The sequence below is a fragment of the Mauremys reevesii genome, linkage group 2 (genome assembly GCF_016161935.1).
Source record: "Mauremys reevesii isolate NIE-2019 linkage group 2, ASM1616193v1, whole genome shotgun sequence".
In the NCBI taxonomy this organism is placed as follows: Eukaryota; Metazoa; Chordata; order Testudines; family Geoemydidae; genus Mauremys; species Mauremys reevesii.
In genome coordinates, this window is record NC_052624.1 from 286,959,546 (window position 1) to 286,985,932 (window position 26,387).

Here is a 26,387-nt window from a genome sequence, read left to right on the forward strand (position 1 = left end):
GGCGGGGGGCCGTGGCCGCAGACTGGGCAGGCCGGGTGGGGGGCTGGGGCCGCAGACTCGCAGGCAGGGCAGGGAGCCATGGCCCCAGACTGGGCAGGGAGGGCAGGGAGCCGTGGCCAGGGGACCAGGCTAGGCAGGGAGGGCAGGGGGCCGTGGCCAGGGGCCCAGGCTAGGCAGGGAGGGCAGGGGGCCGGGGCCAGGGCCCCAGGCTAGGCAGGCTGGGCTGGGGGCCGGGGACGCAGACTAGCAGGCAGGGCAGGGAGGGCAGGGGGCTGGGGCCCCAGACTAGCAGGGAGGGCAGGGGGCCGTGGCCAGGGGCCCAGGCTAGGCAGGGAGGGCAGGGGGCCGTGGCCAGGGGCCCAGGCTAGGCAGGGAGGGCAGGGGGCCGTGGCCAGGGGCCCAGGCTAGGCAGGGAGGGCAGGGGGCCGTGGCCAGGGGCCCAGGCTAGGCAGGGAGGGCAGGGGGCCGTGGCCAGGGGCCCAGGCTAGGCAGGGAGGGCAGGGGGCCGTGGCCAGGGGCCCAGGCTAGGCAGGCAGGGCAGGGGGCCGGGGACGCAGACTAGCAGGCAGGGCAGGGAGGGCAGGGGCTGGGGCCCCAGACTAGCAGGGAGGGCAGGGGCCGTGGCCAGGGGCCCTGGCTTGGCAGGGAGGGCAGGGGGCCGTGGCCAGGGGCCCAGACTAGGCTAGAAGGGCAGGGGGCCGTGGCCAGGGGCCCAGACTAGGCTAGAAGGGCAGGGGGCCGTGGCCAGGGGCCCAGGCTAGGCAGGGAGGGCAGGGGGCCGTGGCCAGGGGCCCAGGCTAGGCAGGGAGGGCAGGGGGCCGTGGCCCCAGACTGGGCAGGCAGGGCAGGGGGCCGTGGCTGTGAGGCTGGGACCCCAGACTAGGCTAGAAGGGCAGGGAGCCGTGGCCAGGGGCCCAGGCTAGGCAGGCATGTGGAGGGTTGTTTAGGGCAGGCGGAGGGAGCTATCGCAGGCCCTCTCCAGGCAGGGAAGCAGCACCACTCTCCGGTGAGGAGGGTTGCAGCCTGGGGCGCTAGTGTGGACGTGCCGATTTCAGTCCAGGAGAGGCCATTGCGGGTTAGCTCAGTCCTGTGCCCAGTCGGTTTGAGCTGAACCCCCAGGAGCTGCTCTTGGCCCGAAATCGCAGGGGCCACACAGGGATGGCGCCGGTCTCACTGGGCCAGCTTCCCGGGCTGCCTGGGTCACTGCGAAACAGATTCCCAGGGAGACCAGGCCGGTCTGCGCGACGCCGTCGGGGACTCGCGGCCCTTTGGCCCGTCTGTGGAGAGTGTCGGGCTGAGCTAACCCCCCAGCCCCCCCCCGCTGGGACAGGGCCAGCAGGCCGCCTGGCCACGCGGGGGTCGAGCCGGGCAAGAGGGGGCAGCGGCCCGGTCCCTGCCAAGTCCAACCCTTGCTGTCCTGTGCAGGCGGAGGAGTTCCACACCCTGGTGCGCTCGTTCCTGGCCCACCTGGCTGAGTCGGAGAAAACCCTCCGGCACGGCGTCTTCCCGGAGGAGGAGGCGGCCATGCGCGAGTGCCAGAGCCAGCTGCAAGTGAGTGCCCCCCACCCCAGCTCCTGCCCCCTCTCCTCCTGGCTGGGTGCAGCCAGGCCTGGAGCAGAGCCCGGGGTGCCAGCTCCGCTGCCTCGCACTCTGGCCTGGAGACAGGGGCACTTGGCCTCTGGCCCCCACCACCCAGTGTCAGCTCCTGCCCCCTGCCATGCCCCAAGTCTGGTCCTGGCCACGCCCCGGGCAGGGCAGGGCGAGGCAGGAGCTCTCCCTTGGCCCAGCCCTGGCCCCATCCTGCCGGCCAAAGTGAGGGGGCTTTGACCCCTTGTCTTGCCAGGCAGCCTCTGCATCCCCAGGCCTCAGGACCGGGTCTCTGCAGCCACCACGCTGGCACTACGTCTCCATCCCAATGGAGCCCCCTCAGCCCGGCTCGGCAGCCCCCTCAGCCTGGAACCCCCCTCAGCCCCGCTCGGCAGCCCCCCTCAGCCCGGCCTGGAACCCCCCTCAGTCCCACTCGGCAGCCCCCCTCAGCCCGGCCTGGAACCCCCCTCAGCCTGGCCTGGAACCTCCCTCAGCCCCGCTCGGCAGCCCCCCTCAGCCTGGAACCTCCCTCAGCCCCGCTCGGCAGCCCCCCTCAGCCCGGCCTGGAACCCCCCTCAGCCTGGCCTGGAACCTCCCTCAGCCCCGCTCGGCAGCCCCCCTCCGCCCGGAACCTCCCTCAGTCCCACTCGGCAGCCCCCCTCAGCCCGGCCTGGACCCCACCTCAGTCCCACTCGCAGTCCCCCTTAGCCCATCCTAGCAGCCCCCTCAGCCTGGCTTGGAACCCCCCTCATCCCGGCTCGGCAGCCTCCCCAGTCCTACTCGGCAGCCCCCCTCAGCCCAGCTTGGCAGCCCCCCTCAGCCCAGCTCGGCAGCCCCCCTGAGGCCGGCTCAGCAGCGGCCCCAGCCCCGATCGGCAGCCCCCTCAGCCCAGCTCGGCAGCCCCCCTCATCTTGGCTCGGCAGCCCCCCCAGCCCCGCTCGGCAGCCCCCCCAGCCCCATTCAGCAGCCCTCCCCCAGCCCAGCTCGGCAGCCCCCTCAGCCCGGCCTGGAACCCCTCAGTCCCACTCGCAGCCCCCTCAGCCCGGCTCAGCAGCGGCCCCAGCCCCGATTGGCACCCCCCTCAGCCCAGCTCAGCAGCCCCCCTCATCTCGGCTCGGCAGCCCCCAGCCCCGCTCGGCAGCCCCCCCAGCTCCGCTCTGCAGCCCTCCCCCAGCCCAGCTCGGCAGCCCCCCCAGCCCGGCTCTGCAGCTCTCGGACACGCTGCGGAGCTGAGCTGCCCTTGCGTCCGGAGCAGGAGCTGATGAAGACTCTGCAGTGCCAGCAGCTCGAGCTGGAGTGCATCACGTCCCTGGGAGAGGAGATCCTGTCTGCCTGCCACCCCGACTCCGTCGTCACCATCAAGTCCTGGATCACCGTGGCCAAGAGCCGCTTCCAGGAGGTGAGTGTGAGCAGAGCCCGCCGGGCCGGGGCAGGCAGAGCCTCAGGGCGCCGGCCAGCATCCCAGGGGATGAGCTGGGGTGCATGGGCTCCCGCGGCCCAGCACACGGCCCACACTGGGCCTGGGCTGGCCACCTGCATCTCCCCTTTCCCCTTGACCTCGGCCCCCCGCCCAGGCTCTTCCTGCCCCAGACCCTGGGACTTCTTCAGTGCCTGCCCTGCGTGGTGGTGGGCCCTGGGGCAGGGCTTGGGGGCTTGGGAGCTGAGGGGATTCCCACAGGCCCGGCATGCAGTCTGTACCAGTGGGACGGGCTCTAGCCGCAGGTGGTCGGGCTGCCCTCCTCCCGCTGTCCAGCGCCAGACACACCAGGCCAGACCTTGCCTGCCTCCTCAGCAGCGCACATCCCCTCCTGCTCAGCCCTGTGCTCCCAGCCCGCTCTGCAGTAGGACAGGCCCTGCGTGGCCCCGCTCCCCTCACCCTTCCGTGGGTTCTGGCCCGGCTGGCCGGGGCACCCAGCAGGGTCTGTCCGGGAGAACACCCACGGGCTGCCCCAGCAGAGCAGCTGACAGGTGACAGTCACTGGCTTCCTGCTGCATCTCCCTTGTGGGGAGGGTGTGGAACCTGTTTGATTGGTTACCCCCCCCCCCCCCCCCGTGAGCCTGCCAGGCCTCCCCACCTGAGCCTGTCACAACACTGGACATGAAGTGGCCAAATCACCCCTGGACACAGTGCAGCATAGACAAGTGACAGACACCCTTATGGAGACACAGTGCCATAGCTGTGCCCACAGGGCCCCGGTCTCTATCTGCGGCACCCTGTGCCCACGGGGCCCCGGTCTCTGCCTGCGGCGCCCTGCGCCCACGGGGCCCCGGTCTCCGCCTGCGGCGCCCTGCGCCCCCGGGGCCCCGGTCTCCGCCTGCGGCGCCCGGCGCCCACGGGGCCCCGGTCTCCGCCTGCGGCGCCCTGCGCCCACGGGGCCCCGGTCTCCGCCTGCGGCGCCCTGCGCCCACGGGGCCCCGGTCTCCGCCTGCGGCGCCCCGCGCCCACGGGGCCCTGTGTGACGATGCGGTTCTGGCGGGACCCAACTGAGAGTGCCAAATCAGGACCAATTGCTCAAACAGGGCAGTTACAGCCCTAGGCTGGGGTTTTTCCACCTCTAAGGCAAACCAAACCAGCCAGACAAAAGGACTTTGGTCTCACTCCACTGGCTAACCACAAGTCACACAAGCAATTTCCTTAGCCACTCCAGTCTCCCAGTATCACCACCAGTGCACTCGTCCTGGGGATGAATGGTTATGAAAACCAACACCCCAATAAAAGAAAACGGTTCTCTCAATCCCAAAGGACCAAGCCCCAGACCCAGGTCAATATACACATCAGATCTTACCCACAAATCACGCTGTTGCCAATCCTTTAGAATCTAAAATCTAAAGGTTTATTTACAAAGGGAAAAAGGTAGAGAAGAGAGGTAGAATTGGTTAAATGGAATCAATTACATACAGTGATGGCAAAGTTCTTGGTTCAGGCTTGCAGCAGTGATGGAGTAAACTGCAGGTTTAGATTAAGTCTCTGGAACATCCCCCGCTGGGATGGGTCATCAGTCCCTGGTGTAGAGCTTCAGTTTGTGGCAAAGTCCCTCCAGAGGTCAGAAGCAGGATTGAAGACAAGATGGAGATGAGGCATCAGCCTTATATAGACTTTTCCAGGTGTAAGAATCCCTTTGTCCTCACGGTGGAAACTTACAGCAAAAATATGGAGCCTGGAGTCACATGGGCCAGTTCCTGCATACTTTGCTGAGTCACAAGGCGTGTCTGCCTTCGCTCCATGGGTCCATTGTGTAGCTGATGGCCCTTTAATGGGCCATCAAGCCAGCTATGCCGGGCTAACATCAGCTTTGTCTGGGACACTTCCCAGAGGCAGAGCATAATACAAAATACAGACAGTACAGAGCGAATACTTATAACTTCAACTACTAAATGATACACAGACACACAGACAGCATAATCATAACCAGCAACCCAGAACCTGGTCTTAGACACCTTATATGACCCCCTTTACCCAAGGTTTGGTGCCACTACAGGACCTTGGTTGCAACCCATGTTCTATATGGTTCCCATTTATATCAATAACGTCACACCCCGGTCTCCGCCTGCGGCGCCCTGCGCCCACGGGGCCCCGGTCTCCGCCTGCGGCGCCCTGCGCCCACGGGGCCCCGGTCTCCGCCTCGGCGCCTCGCCACGGGGCCCCGGTCTCGCCTGCGGCGCCCCGCGCCCACGGGGGCCCCGGTCTCCGCCTGCGGCGCCCCGCGCCCACGGGGCCCCGGTCTCCGCCTGCGGCGCCCTGCGCCCACGGGGCCCCGGTCTCCGCCTGCGGCGCCCTGCGCCCACGGGGCCCCGGTCTCTGCCTGCGGCGCCCTGTGCCCATGGGGCTCCACGCCGTGTCCTCGGTGCCCGTGGGCCCCCCGGTCTGTGTCCCTGCTGCCCCTCAGTCCATGTCCCCCGTTCCCTTTTCCCATGGGGTCCACGGTCAGTGTCCTTGGTGCCCTGGGCCCATGGGCCCCCAATTCGTACCCTTGATGCCCTCTGCCCACAGGCCTGCTTGTGCCCTCATTGCTCCCCCTGTGGCCAGGGGGTGCCTCCCCCCAGTCTCTGCTCCAAGCTGCCCCCCGGTCACTGCCCGTGTGTGCAGGTGCTGAGCTGGGCCCAGCAGCAGGGTGAGCGGCTCCAGGCCCAGACGGCCAGGCTGGCCGCAGAGCGGGAGGAGATGGGCCGGCTCGTCGACTGGATCGCGGCTGCCGAGGAGTCGCTGAGCCTGAGGGACCAGGAGACGCTGCCCGACGACGCCCAGCAGCTGGAGGAGCTCAGCTCCCAGCACGTGGTAACGGGGCCGGGGCCGGGGCCGGTACCTGCCCCCTCTGCTGCCATCCCCCATCTGCCCCCGCCGCCCCCTGCCATTCCCCTCTGCTGCCCCCTCTACTGCCATTCCCCCCTCTGCCCCCACCACCCCCGGCCCCGCCACACCCCTGCCATTCCCCTCTGCTGCCCCCTCCGCTGCCATCCCCTGCTGCCCCTCTGCCCCGCCACCCCTGCCATTCCGCTCTGCTGCCCCTCTGCTGCCCCACTGCTGCCATTCCCCATCTGCCCCGCCGCCCCTGCCCCGCCGCCTGCCATTCCTCTGCTGCCCCTCCGCTGCCCCCACTGCTGCCATTCCCCATCTGCCCCGCCGCCCCTGCCCCGCCACACCCCTGCCATTCCCCTCTGCTGCCCCCTCCGCTGCCATCCCCGTCTGCTGCCATTCCCCCTGCCCCGCCGCCCCTGCCATTCCCCTCTGCTGCCCTCCGCTGCCATCCCCGTCTGCCCCCGCCACCCCTGCCATTTCCCCTGCTGCCCCTCCGCTGCCATTCCCCCTCTGCCCCGCCACACACCTGCCATTCCCCTCTGCTGCCCCTCTGCCACCCTCTACTGCCATTCCCCATCTGCCCCGCCACCCCTGCCCCGCCACCCCTGCCATTCCTCTGCTGCCCTCCGCTGCCATTCCCCTGCTGCCCTCCGCTGCCATTCCCCCTCTGCCCCCGCCACCCCTGCCATTCCCTCTGCTGCCCCTCCGCTGCCATTCTCCCTCTGCCCCGCCACACACCTGCCATTCCCCTCTGCTGCCCCCTCCGCTGCCATTCCCCATCTGCCCCCGCCACACCCCTGCCCCGCCACCCCTGCCATTCCCCTGCTGCCCCTCTGCTGCCATCCCCTGCTGCCCCTCTGCCCCCGCCACACCCCTGCCATTCCCCTCTGCTGCCCCTCTACTGCTATTCCCCATCTGCCCCCGCCACCCCTGCCCCGCCACCCCTGCCATTCCTCTGCTGCCCCTCCGCTGCCATTCCCTCTGCCCCCGCCACCCCTGCCATTCCCCTGCTGCCCCTCCGCTGCCATTCCCCCTCTGCCCCTGCCACACCCCTGCCATTCCCTCTGCTGCCCCTCTGTCCCCCCCAACACCTTCCCTGCCCCTGCCCCCGGCCATCCCCTACCATCCCCTCCTCTGCCATCCACTGCCCAGCTCAGCACATCACTGCTTCTTGCCCCTACTGGCCCAGGGCCTGACCCCCCTGCCCCCCCCCCAAGAGGCAGTGTTGTCCTCGCCCCCACGGCCGCACTGCCCTGCTCCCATGGGGCTCTGACCCTCCCCCACCCCATGGGGCAATGATGTCCTCGCCCCCACTGCCGCACTGCCCTGGCCCCATGGGGCTCTGACCCTCCCCCTCACCCCCATGGGGCAGTGATGTCCTCGCCCCCACCGCCCCACTGTCCTGGCCCCATGGGGCTCTGACCCACCCCACCCCCATGGGGCAGTGATGTCCTCGCCCCCACAGCCGCACTGTCCTGGCCCCATGGGGCTCTGACCCACCCCCACACCCCCATGGGGCAGTGATGTCCTCGCCCCCACTGCCGCACTGCCCTGCTCCCATGGGGCTCTGACCCTCCCCCTGCCCCACCCCCATGGGGCAGTGATGTCCTCGCCCCCACCGCCGCACTGTCCTGGCCCCATGGGGCTCTGACCCACCCCACCCCCATGGGGCAATGATGTCCTCGCCCCCACTGCCGCACTGTCCTGGCCCCATGGGGCTCTGACCCACCCCACCCCCATGGGGCAGTGATGTCCTCGCCCCCACCGCCGCACTGCCCTGCTCCCATGGGGCTCTGACCCTCCCCCTCACCCCCATGGGGCAGTGATGTCCTCGCCCCCACCGCCGCACTGCCCTGGCCCCATGGGGCTCTGACCCACCCCACCCCCATGGGGCAGTGATGTCCTCGCCCCCACCGCCGCACTGCCCTGCTCCCATGGGGCTCTGACCCTCCCCCTCACCCCCATGGGGCAGTGATGTCCTCGCCCCCACCGCCGCACTGTCCTGGCCCCATGGGGCTCTGACCCACCCCACCCCCATGGGGCAGTGATGTCCCTCGCCCCCACTGCCGCACTCAGCCTAGAAGCTCTTTGGGGCTGGGCCTGGTTGCTCTGTGGCCCACTCAGAGCGGGGGGGCGACAGGGCCCTGCCCCAGTGACCAGCCTGGCCCCAGGCAGAACCGCCCAGCTGGCCCATGGGATCTGCCCTGGCTTGTACTGGGGCCCTGCCCGCCAGCCCCCAGTGGTGGGGCGCACGCATCATGGGGGCCCCGCTGGGAGGAGCCCGGGCCCTGCTCCCCCTCACGCCGACTCTCCTGCCCAGGAGTTCATGGAGGAGCTGAACCGCAAACAGCCGGATGTGGAGAAGGTCACGAAGAGCTGCAAGCGCAAGCTGGCCCCGGAGCTGGGGCTGCCGGCCACCCGCAGGCTGGCTGCAGGTAAGGGTGCCCCCGCTGGCTCCCACGCCTGCACCTGGACCCCCCTCGCTGCCCCCTGGAGCCCCCCTCACTGCCCCCCACACTCTGCCACCCCCCACGTCCCCCTGGAGCCCCCCTCACTGCCCCCTAGAGCCCCCCTCACTGCCCCTTAGAGCCACCCTCGCTGCTCCCCACAATCTGCCATCTCCCACTGCCCCCTGGAGCCCCCCCTCACTGCCCCCCACAATCTGCCACCTCCCACTGCCCTCTTGAGCCCCCCTCACTGCCCCCTTGAGCCCCTCTTGCTGCCCCCACAATCTGCCACCTCCCACTTCCCCCTGGAGCCCCCCTCACTGCCCCCTTGTGATGGGTTCGGTCACACAGACCCCCTTGGGACCGTCACCTGATGTGCTGAAATTACCTCTCAGCCTGTTTTCCCTGCCAGCTTGGGACTCCAGAACCCTGCCTGGTTGAGCCAGACACGCCAGCCTGCTGCAACACAGACCCAGGTCTGAACCACATGCCCCAAAGCTACAGACTTTAACCAAAAACTGCTCAGCAGGTCACCTCTCTCCAGCACCCAGACACCCAGCTCCCAATGGGATCCAAACCCCAAATAAATCCGTTTTACTCTGTATACAGCTTATACTCTTAAATTGGCCGCCCTCTATAACACTGACAGAGAGCTATGCACAGCTGTTTGCTCCCCCAGGTATTAATCACTTACTCTGGGTTAGGGCAACAAAGAATCCTGTGGCACCTTATAGACTAACAGACGTTTTGCAGCATGAGCTTTCGTGGGTGAATACCCACTTCTTCGGATGCAAGTGGTGGAAATTTCCAGGGAAACCATCCTGACATTATAATCAAAGAGGCTGATAAAGGAGGTGCTGTTGTCATCATGAATAGGTCTGACTACCAAAAGGAGGCCGCCAGACAACTCTCCAACACCAACTTCTACAGGCCACTTCCCTCAGATCCCACTGAGGAATACACTAAGAAACTGCACCATCTACTCAGGACACTCCCTACACTAACACCGGAACAAATCAACATACCCTTAGAGCCCCGACCAGGGCTATTCTATCTACTGCCCAAGATCCACAAACCCGGAAATCCTGGACGCCCCATCATCTCGGGCATTGGCACTCTCACTGAAGGACTGTCTGGATATGTGGACTCTCTGCTCAGACCCTACGCCACCAGCACTCCCAGCTATCTCCGTGACACCACTGATTTCCTGAGGAAACTACAATACATTGGTGACCTTCCAGAAAACACCATCCTGGCCACCATGGATGTAGAGGCTCTCTACACAAACATCCCACACACTGATGGAATACAAGCTGTCAAGAACAGTATCCCTGATGATGCCACAGCACAACTGGTTGCTGAGCTCTGTGCCTTTATCCTCAGACACAACTATTTCAAATTTGATGACAATATATATCTCCAGATCAGTGGCACCGCTATGGGCACCCGCATGGCCCCACAATATGCCAATATTTTTATGGCTGACCTAGAACAACGCTTCCTCAGCTCCCGTCCACTCACGCCCCTTCTCTACCTACGCTACATTGATGACATCTTCATCATCTGGACCCATGGGAAGGAGACTCTGGAAAAATTCCACCACGATTTCAACAGCTTCCACCCCACCATCAACCTCAGCCTGGACCAATCTACACGGGAGGTCCACTTCCTAGACACTACGGTGCAAATAATTGATGGTCACATTAACACCACCCTATACCGAAAACCTACCGACCGCTATGCCTACCTTCATGCCTCCAGCTTCCATCCCGGGCACACCACAAGATCCATTGTCTACAGCCAAGCACTGAGGTACAACCGCATCTGCTCTAACCCCACAGACAGAGACCAACACCTACAAAATCTCCACCAAGCATTCTCAAAACTACAGTACCCGCGAGGAAATAAGGAGACAGATCAACAGAGCCAGACGTGTACCCAGAAGCCTCCTACTGCAAGACAAACCCAAGAAAGAAACCAACAGGACTCCACTGGCCATCACATACAGTCCCCAGCTAAAACCCCTCCAACGCATCATCAGGGATCTACAACCCATCCTGGACAATGATCCCACACTTTCACAGGCCTTGGGTGGCAGGCCAGTCCTCGCCCACAGACAACCTGCCAACCTGAAGCATATTCTCACCAGTAACTGCACACCGCACCATAGTAACTCTAGCTCAGGAACCAACCCATGCAACAAACCTCGCTGCCAACTCTGCCAACATATCTACACCAGCAACACCATCACAGGACCTAACCAGATCAGCCACACCATCACCGGTTCATTCACCTGCACGTCCACCAATGTAATATATGCCATCATATGCCAGCAATGCCCCTCTGCTATGTACATCGGCCAAACTGGACAGTCTCTACGGAAAAGGATAAATGGACACAAATCAGATATTAGGAATGGCAATATACAAAAACCTGTAGGAGAACACTTCAACCTCCCTGGCCACACAATAGCAGATCTTAAGGTGGCCATCCTGCAGCAAAAAAACTTCAGGACCAGACTTCAAAGAGAAACTGCTGAGCTCCAGTTCATCTGCAAATTTGACACCATCAGCTCAGGATTAAACAAAGACTGTGAATGGCTTGCCAACTACAGAACCAGTGTCTCCTCCCTTGGTTTTCACACCTCAGCTGCTTGCTTCTTGCTTGCACATGTATATACCTGCCCCTGGAAATTTCCACTGCTTGCATCCGAAGATGTGGGTATTCACCCACGAAAGCTCATGCTGCAAAACGTCTGTTAGTCTATAAGGTGCCACAGGATTCTTTGCTGCTTTTACAGATCCAGACTAACACGGCTACCCCTCTGATACACTACTCTGGGTTAATTAATAAACAAAAGTGATTTTATTAAGTATAAAAAGTAGAATTTAAGTGGTTCCCAAGTAGTAACAGACAGAACAAAGTAAGTTACCAAGCAAAATAAAACACGCACGTCTAAGCCTAATACATTAAGAAGCTGAATACAGGTAAATCTCACTCTCAGAGATGTTCCAATAAGCTTCTTTCACAGACCAGACTCCTTCCTAGTCTGGGCCCATCCTTTCCCCTGGTACAGACCTTGTTAGTTCCAGCAGGCACCTTAGGTGGTAACTAGGGGATTTCTCATGGCTGGCTGCTCCCTTTGTTCTGTTCCACCCCCTTTTATGGCTTTGGCACAAGGTGGGAATCTTTTGTCTCTGGGTCCCCACCCCTCCTTCTATATGGAAAGGCACCAGGTTTAAGATGGATTCCAGTACCAGGTGACACGGTCACATGTCCTGTGAGACCTCATTCTTCATTACCCAAGTCAGTTACACAGGAAGGCTTGCAGGTAAATAAACCCATTCACAACCAATTGTACTAGTCAATGGGAGCCATCAAGATTCCAAACCACCATTAAAGGCCCACACTTTGCATAATGACAATCGGACCTCAGAGTTATAGTTCATATGTCTAGTTTCAGATACGAGAATGATACATTTATACAAATGGGATGAACACCCTCAGTAGATGATAAGCTTTGTAATGATGCCTTACAAGAGACCTTTTGCATGAAGCATATTCCAGTTACATTATATTCACTCATAAGCATATTTCCTTAAAACATATGGAGCGCAACGGCACACCCCTCCCTCTTGATCCAACCCCCCACCTGCTGGATGCCCCCCTCACCGCCCCCTGGATCCCCCCTCAATACCCCCCCTCACTCTGCCTCTGCCCACTTCCCCCTGGAGCCCCCCTCACTGTCCCTCAATCCTCCCCTCACCGCCCCCTCAATCTCCCCCACCCATGGGCACTGAGTCCCGTCTCTTGGCTGGTTGCAGGGCGACGCAGTGCTGTGAAACCCCCCCGCACCACTCCCCAGGTGCCGCTCATCGACCTGGAGCCCCAGAGCCCCCCCATGGCGCAGCTCCTGCACCGCTGGCAGCAGCTCTGGCTCCTGGCCTTGGACCGGCAGTACCGGCTGCAGAGCGCCCTGCAGCGGCTGCGCGAGGTAGGGGAGTTGGGCTCTTGCCCTCGTCTCATGGGTGGTGGTGCAGCCCGGGGGCCCTGCAGCAGGGTCTGTGAGGCAGGTCACAGGCACGGGCCTGGGTCAGAGCAGGGCATGCTGGGGGCCAGAGCGTGCCTGGACCCAGCCCGCTGGCCAGCGAGGGGTGCCCCTCAGACCTGGGAGCTCGGCACAGGCCAGACACCCCCGGCAGAGCAGGGGACCACGGGCTGGCATGGTCCTTGGGGCACCCGCTGGGTGTGTCTGATGTGGCAGTGTCGCTCAGGCCCCCATGCGCTGGCTGGGCCCTTCTCCCCGGCAGAGGTGGCAGGTGGGGTGCGTGGGAGCGGCAGGCTGGGGTGGGTGCAGGCTGGCTGATGGGATGGAAGCCGGGCCTGGCTGCAGTGTGCACCACAGCACACACTCTGCTTCGGGCAACAGAACCGCCCCCATGGCCCCTGCCCGGCCGAGCCACCCTGGGGGGGCAGGGCACAGACGCTCCGTTCCCCCCCCCATGGCCCGTGCTTGGCCGAGCCACCCTGGGGGGGCAGGGCACAGACGCTCTGTACCCCCCCCCCCATGGCCCCTGCCCGGCCGAGCCACCCTGGGGGGGCAGGGCACAGACGCTCCATTTCGCCCCCATGGCCTCTGCCCGGCCGAGTCACCCTGGGGGGGCAGGGCACAGACGCTCCATAACCCCCCCCCATGGCCTGTGCTTGGCCGAGCCACCCTGGGGGGGGCAGGGCACAGACGCTCCATTTCCCCCCCATGGCCTCTGCCTGGCCGAGCCACCCTGGGGGGGCAGGGCACAGACGCTCCGTTCCCCCCCCCCGCATGGCCCCTGCCCGGCCGAGCCACCCTGGGGGGGCAGGGCACAGACGCTCCGTTCCCCCCCCCATGGCCCCTGCCCGGCCGAGCCACCCTGGGGGGGGCAGGGCACAGACGCTCCATAACCCCCCCCCATGGCCTGTGCTTGGCCGAGCCACCCTGGGGGGGCAGGGCATGGACGCTCCATTCCCCCCCCCCCCATGGCCCGTGCCCGGCCGAGCCACCCTGGGGGGGGGGGCAGGGCACAGATGCTCCGTTCCCCCCCCCCATGGCTCCTGCCCGGCCGAGCCCCCCGGGGGGGGCAGGGCACAGACGCTCCGTTCCCCCCCCATGGCCCCGGCCCGGCCAAGCCACCCTGGGGGGGGGCAGGGCACAGACGCTCCGTTCCCCCCCCCATGGCCCGTGCTTGGCCGAGCCACCCTGGGGGGGGGGGCCGGGCACAGATGCTCCGTTCCCCCCCCATGGCTCCTGCCCGGCCGAGCCACCCTGGGGGGGCAGGGCACAGACGCTCCGTTCCCCCCCCCCCCATGGCCCCAGCCCGGCCGAGCCACCCTGGGGGGGCAGGGCACAGACGCTCCGTTCCCCCCCCCCATGGCCCGTGCTTGGCCGAGCCACCCTGGGGGGGCAGGGCACAGACGCTCCGTTCCCCCCTCCCGCCCCCATGGCTGAGCTGCCCCGGGGCGGGGGCAGGGCACACATACTCGGTCCCCGTCTCCTGGCCCATGCCCAGCCGAGCTGCCCCCCGTGGTTCATTCCTGGCGTCCCTGTCTCTGAGGTGGAGGAGTTTGCGCACTTTGACTTTGGCGTCTGGAGGAAGCGGTACATGCAGTGGATCAGCCACAGGAAATCCCGCATCCTGGATGTTTTCCGAGGCATCGACCGGGACCAGGATGGGCGGATCAGCCAGCGGGAGTTCGTCCAGAGTGTCCTCTCCTCCAGTGAGCAGGGGTCTGGGCCCTGGAGTTGGGGAGGGGGCAGGGGGGAGTCCCTCCAGGGGGTCTGGGAGCCCGGGTCCAGTTGACCTGGTTGATGCAAGCTGCACCTCCCCGCATCACCTGGTTTCCATGGTGACTAGAAGGCATCATTGGGGAGTGATGCTTTGGTAGGGTTGTAAGGGCAGATACTGGCGGGGGTGGGTGGGGGAGGGGCAGGGCCCTGACACTGGGGAATTTCTCCCTGCAGGAAGGACTGGGGCCAGGGAGACCCAGACCAGAGCCAGGGAGCTGCCCGGTTCACAGGGGAACCGCTGCAGGGGCACTGAAGGGTTCTCTGACCGCGCTCCCCCCTCCCCAGAATTCCCCACTAATGTCCTGGAGATGAGCGCCGTGGCCAGTATCTTTGATATGAACAGTGATGGCTTCATTGATTACTACGAGTTCGTCAGCGCTCTGCAGCCCAGCCGGGACCCGCTGCGGAGGGTCGCTGACGCTGACCAGATCCAGGACGAGGTACGGCAGGGCGCGGAGCCGGGCAGCTCAGGCACTGGGAGGGCGCCAGGAGCTGGAGGAGAGGAGTGTTCGCAGCGAGTGCAGGGGGCGATGGGCAGCGAGGGGGAGCCCAAGGGGACCACTGGCAGCGTCTGGGCTGGCCTCCTGTGTCATGCAGGCCAGAGACGCCCCCAGCTAACTCCTAGAGCAGAGCTTGCAGACAAACACCCAAGCCGGATTTAAACACTCCACCACTGCCCTGGTACATTGTCCTCCGCCTCATTGCCTTCCCTGTGAGAAACGTAGCCGCATCTCCTGCCTGCATTAGTCTGGCTTCAGCTTCCAGCCCTGCGAGCCTGGTGGCCCTTCCTCTGCTACACTGAAGGGCCCATTATCAAGTCTTCGTTCCTTGTGTCGGTGCTCGCAGACGGTGCTCCACTGGCCCGGGCCTGCTCGCAGTGAGCCAACAGACAGGCTGTCTGTGTGCTGGGCAAACCCCACTGGAAACGTTTGGTTTTCCATATAGTTCCTAAGGCCTCTGCTTCTCCCCAGTGAGAGCAGGGCCGTGGGGATGGGACGGGGCTGCAGCGCTGGTGTCTGCAGGCCAGGCATGGTCTCCAGGCGGGTTTTCCCCACTACACTGCCAGCGATTAGCAGGGTTTACGCCCAGCCTCTCACAGGGCCTTGGGAACTGCATCGGGGAGAAGGACGTAGGACAATGGCGAGAGGGAGGGAGACACAGACATGGCCACGCCCTGGCAGCCCTGCACACTCTTTAGCCAAAGCCCCCGTTGGCTTCAGTCGCTGCTGACCCTGAGGAAGGCACCCAGGTTCGGAGCCACACGAGACGGGTTCTGGGGGATTCCCGCATGTCCCTTATCTCACTGGAGCTCGTCGTTTGACAACGTCGGAATTGCCAGACTGCATCAGACCCGCCGTGGCCATTAAGGGGGATATGACTGAGGTCTATAAGATCATCACTGGAGTGGAGAAAGCGAATAAGGAAGTGGCTGAGGGGAAAGCAGGGGACGTGTTATTCCTTGACTTTAGCAAAGTTTTTGATACAGTCTCCCACAGTATTGCCAGCAAGTTAAAGAAATATGGGCTGGATGAATGGACTATAAGGGGGTGTCATGGAGTCCCCGGGCGATGCTCTGGAACTGCTCCCCACAAAGCCAGTCAGGACTTTGGGGAGCCTCCTCTCCCTGGGAGCAGCCTGTCTGCAGGGCAAGAAGCTCCCACGGCTTCACCTCCTGGGTCTCTCCTTGGAGCATTCAGCATCCTCTGCCCCTCCGTGCGCTTCCCCCAGCGAGTCCGCCCGGGCGGGGTCCTGGGGAAGCCAGAGGGTCCTGCCCCCTCACTTCACGGTCAGACGTGACTCTCAGCCAGCCAGTAACACAGAGGTTTATTCGATGACAGGAACAGGGTCTAAAACAGAGCTTGTAGGTACAGAGAACTGGACCCCTCGGCTGGGTCCATTCCGGGGGGCAGTGAGCCAGACCCCCACGTCTGCCCTCACTCCTCGTCCCCAGCCAGCTCCAGACTGAAACCCCCTCCAGCCCCTCCTCTCTGGCCTTTGTCTCTTTCCTGGGCCAGGAGGTCACCTGATCTCTTTGTTCAACTTTAGCCATCCCCTTGCAGGGTGGAAGGGCCCCAACCATTTGTTGCTAGGAGACAGAGTGTCGGCCATTTATGCACAATGAAGACTTAAGAAATGCATAGGGGAAACTGAGGCACACACAGTATTTAGAGGAAACATTAAGAACGGTCCCACTCTCCACACAGCCGTCCTGCTCCATGTAGCTGATGAATTGAATCGGGGCTCTGGGGTCATGCCCCACCTGCCAGTGACGCTGGAGCTGTTCCTGCCCCTTCACGCCAGGGCTGGGCAGCTGGCAGGGCCCAGGGCTCACAGCAGGTGGGGAAGATGATGGCGGGGGAAGGGCAGATGCTGCGAGCTGGGGGGTGGGTCTCTCCAGGCTGTCAGCCAGCGCATGGAGTCCCAGTCTCTGGAGGCCTCACACTGCCCAGGCCCTTGTGCTGTGTTCCAGGTAAACCGTCAGGTGGCCCAGTGCAACTGCGCCAAGCGCTTCCAGGTGGAGCAGATCAGTGCCAATCGGTACCGGGTAAGTGCCATCCCCAGGCTGTGCTGCCTCCCGCCTGCCCTCGGCGAGCTGGAACTGCCAGAGCCTGGCGTGTCCCTGCCCGCTCGGCCGCCTGGGCCCACAAGCGCAGACACTGCACTTATCCTGAGTCTCCCTCAGCCATGACCCCTCTCTGCCGGGGAGCTGGGAGATGTTCTGCTCGCTTGGCCAGAGCTGAGACTTGGGGCTGAGTCCTCCCTGCCCTTTGGGCCCCAGACAGCCGCCCGGTGAGTTCCCCAGTCAGTATGGAGAGGCTGCAGCTCCCCCAGGTCCATACGGAGATGCTGTGGCTCCTCCCCACCTCCCCGCGTCAGTACAGAGGGGCCACGGCTCCCCCACACTGGTCAGTATGGAGAGGACTCGAGCAGGATTGGAGGCAGGCGACAGGCCGATTGGGGGCGGGCAGGAACCGTGGCTAGGAGAGCCGGGAGACTGGGGCTGGGGGTCGGAGGCGGCGATGGGATGATTAGGGGTGGGCGGGAGCCGTGGCTAGGAGGCTGGGAGCCCGGGGCTGGGGGTTGGAGGCGGCGACGGGACGATTGGGGGCGGGCGGGAGCCGTGGCTAGGAGAGCCGGGAGCCCGGGGCTGGGGGTCGGAGGTGGCGATGGGACGATTAGGGGCGGGCGGGAGCCGTGGCTAGGAGGCCGGGAGCCCGGGGCTGGGGGTTGGAGGCGGCGACGGGACGATTGGGGGCGGGCGGGAGCCGTGGCTAGGAGAGCCGGGAGCCCGGGGCTGGGGGTTGGAGGCGGCGACGGGACGATTGGGGGCAGGTAGGAGCCGTGGCTAGGAGGCCGGGAGCCCGGGGCTGGGGGTCGGAGGCGGCGATGGGACGATTAGGGGCAGGCGGGAGCCGTGGCTTGGAGAGCCAGGAGCCCGGAGCTGGGGGTTGGAGGCGGCGACGGGACGATTGGGGGCGGGCGGGAGCCGTGGCTAGGAGGCCGGGAGCCCGGGGCTGGGGGTTGGAGGCGGCGACGGGACGATTGGGGGCTGGTGGGAGCCGTGGCTAGGAGGCCGGGAGCCCGGGGCTGGGGGTTGGAGGCGGCGACGGGACGATTAGGGGCGGGCGGGAGCCGTGGCTAGGAGAGCCGGGAGCCCGGGGCGGGGGGTGGGAGGCGGGGACGGGACTTTTGGGGGCGGGGGGGAGCCGTGGCTAGGAGGCCGGGAGCCCGGGGCTGGGGGTTGGAGGCGGTGACAGGCCGATTAGGGGTGGGCAGGAACCGTGGCTAGGAGAGCCGGGAGCCCGGGGCTGGGGGTTGGAGGCGGCGATGGGACGATTAGGGGCGGGCGGGAGCCGTGGCTAGGAGGCTGGGAGCCCGGGGCTGGGGTTGAGGCGCGGCGGGACGATTTGGGGCGGGCGGGAGCCGTGGCTACGAGAGCCGGGAGCCCGGGGCTGGGGGTTGGAGGCGGTGACAGGACGATTTGGGGCGAGCGGGAGCCGTGGCTAGGAGAGCCGGGAGCCCGGGGCTGGGGGTCGGAGGCGGCGACGGGACGATTGGGGGCTGGCGGGAGCCGTGGCTAGGAGGCTGGGAGCCCGGGGCTGCGGGTTAGAGGCGGCGATGGGACGATTAGGGGCGGGAGCCGTGGCTAGGAGGCTGGGAGCCCGGGGCTGGGGGTTGGAGGCGGTGACGGGACGATTGGGGGCGGGCGGGAGCCGTGGCTAGGAGGCCGGGAGCCCGGGGCTGGGGCTTGAAGAGGGACCGTGATAATTTGGCTCCTCACAGGCGGCCCGACTCGTGTAGGTGCTGGCTGACCCTGGCCGTGCCCCAGACAGCCCCTGGAGCCGCCTGCCCCGGCTGTGGCCCCACACCGTGCCTGGCTGGCTGCCGCTCGAGCACAAGGCACTGTAGGTCCTGCTACTAATCGGGGCTTTGTCTCCTGTCGGTGCCTATTACCCCAGCCCCGACCCAACTTGTCACCCTGCTGTCTGGTCACCCCACTGCTCCCCTCGGACTGGCCCTGGCTGCAGGCTGGGAAGGGGCCCACAAGCCCTGTCTCGGGCCGCGTCCTCGCTGCAGAGCCCCGGTGACTCACGCTGCCCGTGCTTTGCCTGCAGTTCGGGGAGTCGCAGCAGCTGCGCATGGTGCGGATCCTGCGTAGCACCTTGATGGTGAGAGTGGGGGGAGGCTGGATCGCGCTCGACGAGTTCCTGGTGAAGAACGACCCCTGCAGAGGTAAGCGGAGCGGGCAGGGCCTGGGCTCCCTGCAGCACATGGGGCAGAGCCAGAGATCTTGGGGGGCCTGGAGGCTCAGCTAGGGGAATTACCCCTTCACCCTGTGCCTGGGGGTGAGGTCGCCGGCCAGCTGGCGACCTGGAAACGGCTCAGGCTGTCCCCTCCCCAGGGGCTTGGTTTTCCTGTGGGTCTAGGGCTGGGTCAGGGAGCAGTGGGGCTGCTCCTCGCTGGAGTCCTGCAGCCTAGTGCCTGCATGTCTCACTCCACTCAGGGCCTGTGCACAGGGCTCGGTGCATGACGGGGGACCCCCTGCCGTGGGCCCCCTGCATCCCACTCACAGCAGTGCCTGGGAGGGGCTTGCTCAGCTGTCATTGCCCCCCAGGACCCCTCGCCAGCCCCCCGGCTCCCTTACGCAGGCCCTAAACGCCTTAGTCCCTGGCCCCACAGCTAACCCACAGGTCACCCTGCCCAGTAGTGAGAGGAGGGGACCCAGGCTATGGGGCAGGGCCCTCCCGCCTGCCCTGTGCCCTCTGGGAGCCCTGGCCCGGCCCAGCCAGTACTGCTCTCAGGGGCCCCAGGCTGTGGCTGGGCTGGAGCCCGCAGGAAGCAGCAGGGGGAGGGGAACTGGCTGAGACTAGCAGGGTTTCACCCCCTACCCTGTTGGGCTCCTGGGTGGGGGCTTCACTGACTGGCTGGGCAGGGCAGGGGGTAGCGGGGCCCGACCTGCCCCCAGAATGGCCGGAGCAGGGTAGCATGGAGCTAGGGCGAGTGGGGGGCTCGGTGGCTGTGCTGTGCCTGTGCCAGCCAGCAGGGGGTGCCGCAGGCCGAGGGATGGGAAGGCTGCGGCCTTGGAAGTCGAGTGTCCCAAAGCTGGGAGCGTCCCAGTGCCTGCCGGGCAGACAGATATTCCCTCCCGCCGGCCCGGAGCCACAGGCTGCGGCAGCGGCAACGCCGGGCTTGGGGCAGGCTCGTTTTGTGCTCAAAGCCCTCAGAACAAGAGCCGACTGCTTGGCACGTCTGTGGCCAAACTATGAACCAAACCCAGGAGTCCTGGCCCCCAGCTGTAACCAACAAACCTCCCAGAGCCAGGGAGAGAACCCAGGAGTCCTGGCCCCCAGCTGTAACCAACAAACCTCCCAGAGCCGGGGAGAGAAGCCAGGAGTCCTAGCCCCCAGTTGTAACCCCCACAGCTCCCAGAGCTGGGGAGAGAACCCAGGAGTCCTAGCCCCCAGCTGTAATCCCCACAGCTCCCAGAGCTGGGGAGAGAACCCAGGAGTCCTAGCCCCCAGCTGCAACCCCCACATCTCCCAGAGCTGGGGAGAGAACCCAGGAGTCCTAGCCCCCAGCTGCAACCCCCACATCTCCCAGAGCCGGGGAGAGAACCCAGGAGTCCTAGCCCTCAGCTGCAACTCCCACATCTTCCAGAGCCGGGGAGAGAACTCAGGAGTCCTGGCCCCCAGCTGTAACCAACAAACCTCCCAGAGCCAGGGAGAGAAGCCAGGAGTCCTAGCCCCCAGCTGCAACCCCCACATCTCCCAGAGCCGGGGAGAGAACCCAGGAGTCCTAGCCCCCAGCTGCAACCCCCACATCTCCCAGAGCCGGGGAGAGAACTCAGGAGTCCTGGCCCCCAGCTGTAACCAACAAACCTCCCAGAGCCAGGGAGAGAAGCCAGGAGTCCTAGCCCCCAGCTGCAAACCCCACATCTCCCAGAGCTGGGGAGAGAACCCAGGAGTCCTAGCCCCCAGCTGCAACCCCCACATCTCCCAGAGTTGGGGAGAGAACCCAGGAGTCCTAGCCCCCAGCTGTAACCCCCACACCTCCCAGAGCCAGGGAGAGAACCCAGGAGTCCTAGCCCCCAGCTGCAACCCCCACATCTCCCAGAGCCGGGGAGAGAACCCAGGAATCCTAGCCCCCAGCTGCAACTCCCACATCTTCCAGAGCTGGGGAGAGAACTCAGGAGTCCTAGCCCCCAGCTGTAACCCCTACACCTCCCAGAGCCAGGGAGAGAACCCAGGAGTCCTGGCCCCTAGCTGTAACCAACAAACCTCCCAGAGCCAGGGAGAGAACCCAGGAGTCCTAGCCCCCAGCTGTAACCCCCACACCTCCCAGAGCCAGGGAGAGAACCCAGGAGTCCTAGCCCCCAGTTGTAACCAACAAACCTCCCAGAGCCGGGGAGAGAACCCAGGAGTCCTAGCCCCCAGCTGTAACCAACAAACCTCCCAGAGCCGGGGAGAGAACCCAGGAGTCATAGACTCATAGACTTTAAGGTCAGAAGGGACCATTATGATCATCTAGTCTGACCTCCTGCACAACGCAGGCCACAGAATCTCACCCACCCACTCCTGTAACAAACCCCTAACCTACGTCTGAGTTATTGAAGTCCTCAAATTGTGGTTTGAAGACCTCAAGCTGCAGAGAATCCTCCAGCAAGTGACCCGTGCCCCATGCTGCAGAGGAAGGCGAACCCCCCCACCCCCCACAGGGCCTCTGCCAATCTGCCCTGGAGTAAAATTCCTTCCCGACCCCAAATATGGTGATCAGCTAAACCCTGAGCATGTGGGCAAGACTCACCAGCCAGCACCCAGGAGAGAATTCTCTATAGTAACTCAGATCCCACCCATCTAACATCCCATCCCAGACCACTGGGCATACTTACCTGCTGATACCCCCAGCCCTCGCTCTAACCCACTCACTTCCCAGAGCTGGGGACAGAAGTCCGCCCCCCTGGCCCGCTCTACCCACTCGACCCCAGCTGGTCCCCTGGGAATAATCCACTGGGCAGCAGCAGTTCATCCCAGCTGTGGCTGCCCCACTGGCAAACCCAGCCAGGGCCCAGGGCCAGCTGTTAGCCCTGGTGACTCCCTCCCTGGCACACCACAGCCCATGCCTGGTGCCCAGCATGGCCCTGCCGGCGGGCAGCCGCTGTCTGCGCCCACAGCCTCTCGCTCACCGGATCTGTCTCCCCTGAGCAGTGAAGGGACGGACCAACCTGAAGATCAATGAGAAATACCTGTCCCCAGACGCCTTAGGGGCCGTGACCACCTGTGCCGGCAGCCAGTCAGCCCCCCCCTCCAAAGTGCTGTCCCCCAGCCGCTCCAACTCCAGCCTCAGCCTCTACAGCAGTGCCTCAGCCCCCAGCAGCCCCCTGGCCAGGAAGGTAAGAGCCACCGGGCCTGGGGCGCCCAGGGAGCGACGGGAGGGGGACCCCATGGCAGTGTGTGCCTGCTGCAAGGCTGGGCAGGGCAGGGCCCCACAGGGACTCCTTCCCCAGGTGGGAGGACAGGGGCCCTGGAACCCAGGATCACACCCGGGCTGGATTCCCCAACCCTGGCCCTGTCCGGCCACAGCCCTGCCCTCAGCTCCTTCCCCAGCCGTGTCCTCGGGTAACCGCCTCTCCTCTGCCCCAGGCTGTCCTGCGCCGGACGCGCTCCGGAGACCGGTGCCCCCGCTCCCGCAGCTCCCTCCTGGCTGACGGGGCTGAGCTGAGCTTCTCCGCCCCCCAGGCCAGCACAGAGCCTGCGCCCCCAGGTGAGAGCCCACAAGCAGACTCCAGCAGCCTGGGCTGGGGCCTCCCACCCCCGCCCCTTGGGCCCGCCCCGCTGCCAAAGCTCCTCTTGGACCAGACCCTCTCTCTGCTTTGCTTCCAGAGCCCCCCGAAGGCCCCCCCACCTGAGAGCGGCCCCCCTGCACCAGGGACAGCAGGCGCCTTCCCCGGCACAGCCCGAGCCCCACGCAGGATTTTCTGCCCTTCCCAATGGCTGCGCCAGCAGAGCCACGTCCACCCCAGGGATGTGGCTCCAAGGCTGGAGAGGATGGAGGCTCCTGGCCTGACCCTTCAGCAGAGAGCTGGGGGTGTGTGTGTGTGTGTGTGTGTGTGTGTGTGTGTACACCTCACAGGCTGTGTGTGTACCTGCTTGTGTAATTCATGGGGGAGGGGTGTACCTGTGTGTGTACCTCGGGGGGGGAGGGGTGTGTGTGTGTGCACCTGGGGGGTGTACCTCAGAGTGTGTGTGAGGTGTGTGTGTGTGTGTGTGTGTGCGCGCCCCTCAGGGTGTGGGTGTGGGTGTGTACCTCACAGGCTGTGTGTGTACCTGCTTGTGTAATTCATGGGGGAGGGGTGTCCCTGTGTGTGTACCTCGCGGGGGAGGGGTGTGTGGGTGTGCACCTGGGGGTGTACCTCAGAGTGTGTGTGTGTGTGTACGTGTACCTCATGGGCTGTGTGTAGCTCGAGGTGTGTGCGTGCTCTGCTGAGGGCTCGGCCCGTCCCCGGCTCGCAGGGCAGGGAGCCAGAGGGACCCGCGGACGGGGCTCTGCTGTGTCCATCTGTCGTGCCGCTGGGCCTGGCCCAGAACATATGCAAACCCCGCCATGAAACACACCAGACTGCACCCCCTCCGGCACTCGCTAACTCCCCCGGCTCAGGGTGACAACAGCCCCTGCACCTGGAGACAGACCCTGGGATCCCACCCGGCCCCGAAGACTCTGCCCTCAGCTGCCCTGGGGCTGCAACTGCAGGTGCAAGGACCAGCCCCCGTCACCATGGGCGTCGTCTGCTCCGGTGCTGCACCGTTAAACCTGGCACTGCCCCCCCCAGCCAGCGCCCTGCCCTGCCCTGCCCCAGCCAGCGCCCTGCCCCCAGCGCCCCTGCTGGGAGCCCCCAGCCAGTGCCCTGCCCTGCCCTGCCCTGCCCCAGCCAGCGCCCTGCCTGCCCTGCCCCTGCAGCCAGCACCCTGCCCCCAGCGCCCCTGCTGGGAGCCCCCAGCCAGCGCCCTGCCCTGCCCTGCCCCCTGCAGCCAGCACCCTGCCCCAGCGCCCCTGCTGGGAGCCCCCAGCCAGCGCCCTGCACTGCCTTGCCCCCAGCCAGCGCCCTGCTCCGCCCCACAGCACCCCTGCTGGGAATCCCCAGCCAGCGCCCTGCCCCCAGCGCCCCTGCTGGGAGCCCCCAGCCAGTGCCCTGCCCTGCCCTGCCCCTGCAGCCAGCACCCTGCCCCCAGCACCCCTGCTGGGAGCCCCCAGCCAGCGCCCTGCACTGCCCTGCCCTGCCCGCCAGCCAGCGCCCTGCCCCCGTGCCCCTGCTGGGAGCCCCCAGCCAGCGCCCTGCCCTGCCCTGCCCCCTGCAGCCAGCACCCTGCCCCCCCCAGCGCCCCCTGCTGGGAGCCCCCCAGCCAGTGCCCTGCCCTGCCCTGCTCCCCCAGCCAGCGCCCTGCCCTGCCCCCACAGCACCCCTGCTGGGAATCCCCAGGCAGCGCCCTGCCCCCACAGCTTCCCCTGCTGGGAGCCCCCAGCCCACACTCCTGCCCCGTTCCCCACAGCCAGCGCCCTGCACTGCCCTGCCCTGCCTCCTGCAGCCAGCACCCTGCCCCCTCAGTGCCCCTGCTGGGAGCCCCCAGCCAGTGCCCTGCTCTGCCCCTCCAGCCAGCGCCCTGCTCCGCCCCACAGCACCCCTGCTGGGAATCCCCAGCCAGCGCCCTGCCCTGCCCCCAGCCAGCGCCCTGCCCCCCCCGTGCCCCCTGCTGGGAGCCCCCCAGCCAGCGCCCTGCCCTGCTCCCCAGCCAGCGCCCTGCCCTGCCCCACAGCATCCTGCTGGGAGCCCCCACAGCCAGCACCCTGCCCCACCCCCAGCGCCCCTGCTGGGATCCCCAGCCAGTGCCCTGCCCTGCCCCTCCAGCCAGCGCCCTGCTCCGCCCCCCCAGCACCCCCTGCTGGGAATCCCCCAGCCAGCGCCCTGCCCCCAGCGCCCCTGCTGGGATTCCTCCAGCCCACACTCCTGCCCCGCCCCCAGCGCCCCTGCTGGGAGCCCTCCAGACCGTGCTCCTGCCCTGCCCCCAGCCAGCATTCCTGCCCCCGCCACAGTGCCCCCTGCTGGGAGCCCCCCCAGCCCGCACCCTGCCCCACTCCCCTGCTAGGAGGCTGGGCTCTGCGTTCCCACCGTCAGTGAAGCTGCTGCCTGACCCCCTCCCCGCCCAGTGTGGGGTAGCCAGTAATAGGTCCCGGGGGCGGGGGGCATCAGATCCGGTCAGACGCTAACCCCGAGCCCGCTGCAGGCAGAGCCTGGAGTCCCAGCCCAGCTGCAGGGCCCATATCTGGTGCTAACCCCTCTCTGGCCCCCTTGGGTGTGAGTGGCAGGGTCCCCCCCCCCCCCACTGAGCTAGGGCGACCAGCCACCCTCCAATCCCCCTGCTGCACCCACAGCGGGTCCAGCCCGGAGCCCATGCCCCCGCCCCTGCCTGCAGCACTGACCCCTGGCAGCAGGGCCCCCCACTGCCTCGAGCCTGTTCTCCGTCGCCCGCTGCCCTGCCAGCACCAGCGCTGAATGTAACCACGCCCCAGCCAGGGACAATAAAGCAGGTTTTTCTATCGGCCCCACGGCGCCGCCCGGTGCGTTTGTGTGTCCTGCTGCTCCCGCTCGCGCTCCGCCTGGGGCCCGCCGAGACGTGGGAGCCAGGCCTGCTGCAGAGGCCGGGTCACGGGAGCCGTTAGGGGCCTCAGGGCTCAGGCCAGCTCTGCCCCGGGCGGGCCCCTGTGGGGAAGCTGGGGGGCAGAGGCTGCGCTTAGGCCAGGGCTCCAAGCAGAACCGGCCTGGGCTTCGTGCTGGTCCCCAGCCAGCAGGGCATGACGGCGGGAGGAAGCCCTCGGCGACGGCACCGCACTCCCTGGGGCTGGCACAGAGATGGCAGCGCTGGGCCCTGCAGCCTGGGGCTCAGCGAGAGCTGCATGAGCAGCAGTGCCTGTGGCTGGCCAGTGCGCCGTGCCCACACATGCTACTGCCCTCGGGGCCAGCCCGGGCGGGTGGCTGGTGCAGACGTGCTCGGCGGCTCTTATTCATCCGGTTGCCAAGGCAAACATCGCTGCGATTCCTGCGAAAGAGGCGTTGCTGCTTCTCAGCCCAGCCGGCACCTGCGCCTCGGGCCCTGTGGCTGCACGGCTCTCGCACCAGAGCCGACAGCTCCCCGCCCAGGACAGGAACCTGAGCTAGGCGGCCACCGGCACGGCCTGGAACCCCAGCGTCCTGGGCCGTGCACCCGCATGGCAGCACAGAGCAGTGACAAGGGGCCCAGGACTCAATGGGTCTGTGGGCAGCCTGGCCCCGGAGGCCTGCAGCCACACCCACCCCGGCACCAGGGCTCCAAAGAGCCTTCAGGGGCAGGGCCGGCTCCAGACCCCAGCGCGCCAAGCAGGCACATAGGGCGGCATTGGCCTGGCAGGGCGGCATTTGGCTGTGGCGGACCTGCCACAGTCATGCCTGCGGGAGGTCCACCGGAGCCCCGGGACGAGCGGACCTGCCGCAGGTATGACTGCGGAGGGTCCCCTCTTCCCGCGGCTCCGCTTGAGCTCCTGCAGGCATGACTGCGGCGGGTGTGCTCGTCCCAAGGCTCGGACGGAGCGCCCGCAGGCATGACTGTGGCAGGTGTGCTCGTCCCAAGGCTCGGACGGAGCTCCTGCAGGCATGACTGTGGCGGGTGCGCTCGTCCCGCGGCTCGGACGGAGCTCCCGCAGG

General features: G+C 66.0%; 1 protein-coding gene across 2 annotated transcripts in view; it reads left to right on the forward strand.

Moving 5' to 3' along the window:
* Nucleotides 1-22,746, forward strand: part of LOC120396442 (microtubule-actin cross-linking factor 1-like) — an 82,557-nt gene extending 59,811 nt beyond the window's left edge. The window contains exons 22-33 of one of the 2 annotated variants that reach the window (XM_039521324.1): nucleotides 1,426-1,551; nucleotides 2,843-2,986; nucleotides 5,675-5,863; nucleotides 8,205-8,319; nucleotides 12,156-12,325; nucleotides 13,923-14,085; nucleotides 14,441-14,595; nucleotides 16,626-16,700; nucleotides 18,772-18,889; nucleotides 21,862-22,046; nucleotides 22,297-22,417; nucleotides 22,537-22,746. In XM_039521324.1, the coding sequence (XP_039377258.1) occupies nucleotides 1,426-1,551; nucleotides 2,843-2,986; nucleotides 5,675-5,863; nucleotides 8,205-8,319; nucleotides 12,156-12,325; nucleotides 13,923-14,085; nucleotides 14,441-14,595; nucleotides 16,626-16,700; nucleotides 18,772-18,889; nucleotides 21,862-22,046; nucleotides 22,297-22,417; nucleotides 22,537-22,562 (1,587 nt within the window). In that variant the 3' untranslated portion in view covers nucleotides 22,563-22,746. Of the gene's footprint in view, nucleotides 1-1,425; nucleotides 1,552-2,842; nucleotides 2,987-5,674; nucleotides 5,864-8,204; nucleotides 8,320-12,155; nucleotides 12,326-13,922; nucleotides 14,086-14,440; nucleotides 14,596-16,605; nucleotides 16,701-18,771; nucleotides 18,890-21,861; nucleotides 22,047-22,296; nucleotides 22,418-22,536 lie in introns of those variants that run through there. The other variant, XM_039521325.1, reaches the window with a different exon arrangement.
* Nucleotides 22,747-26,387: the final 3,641 nt, after the last annotated feature.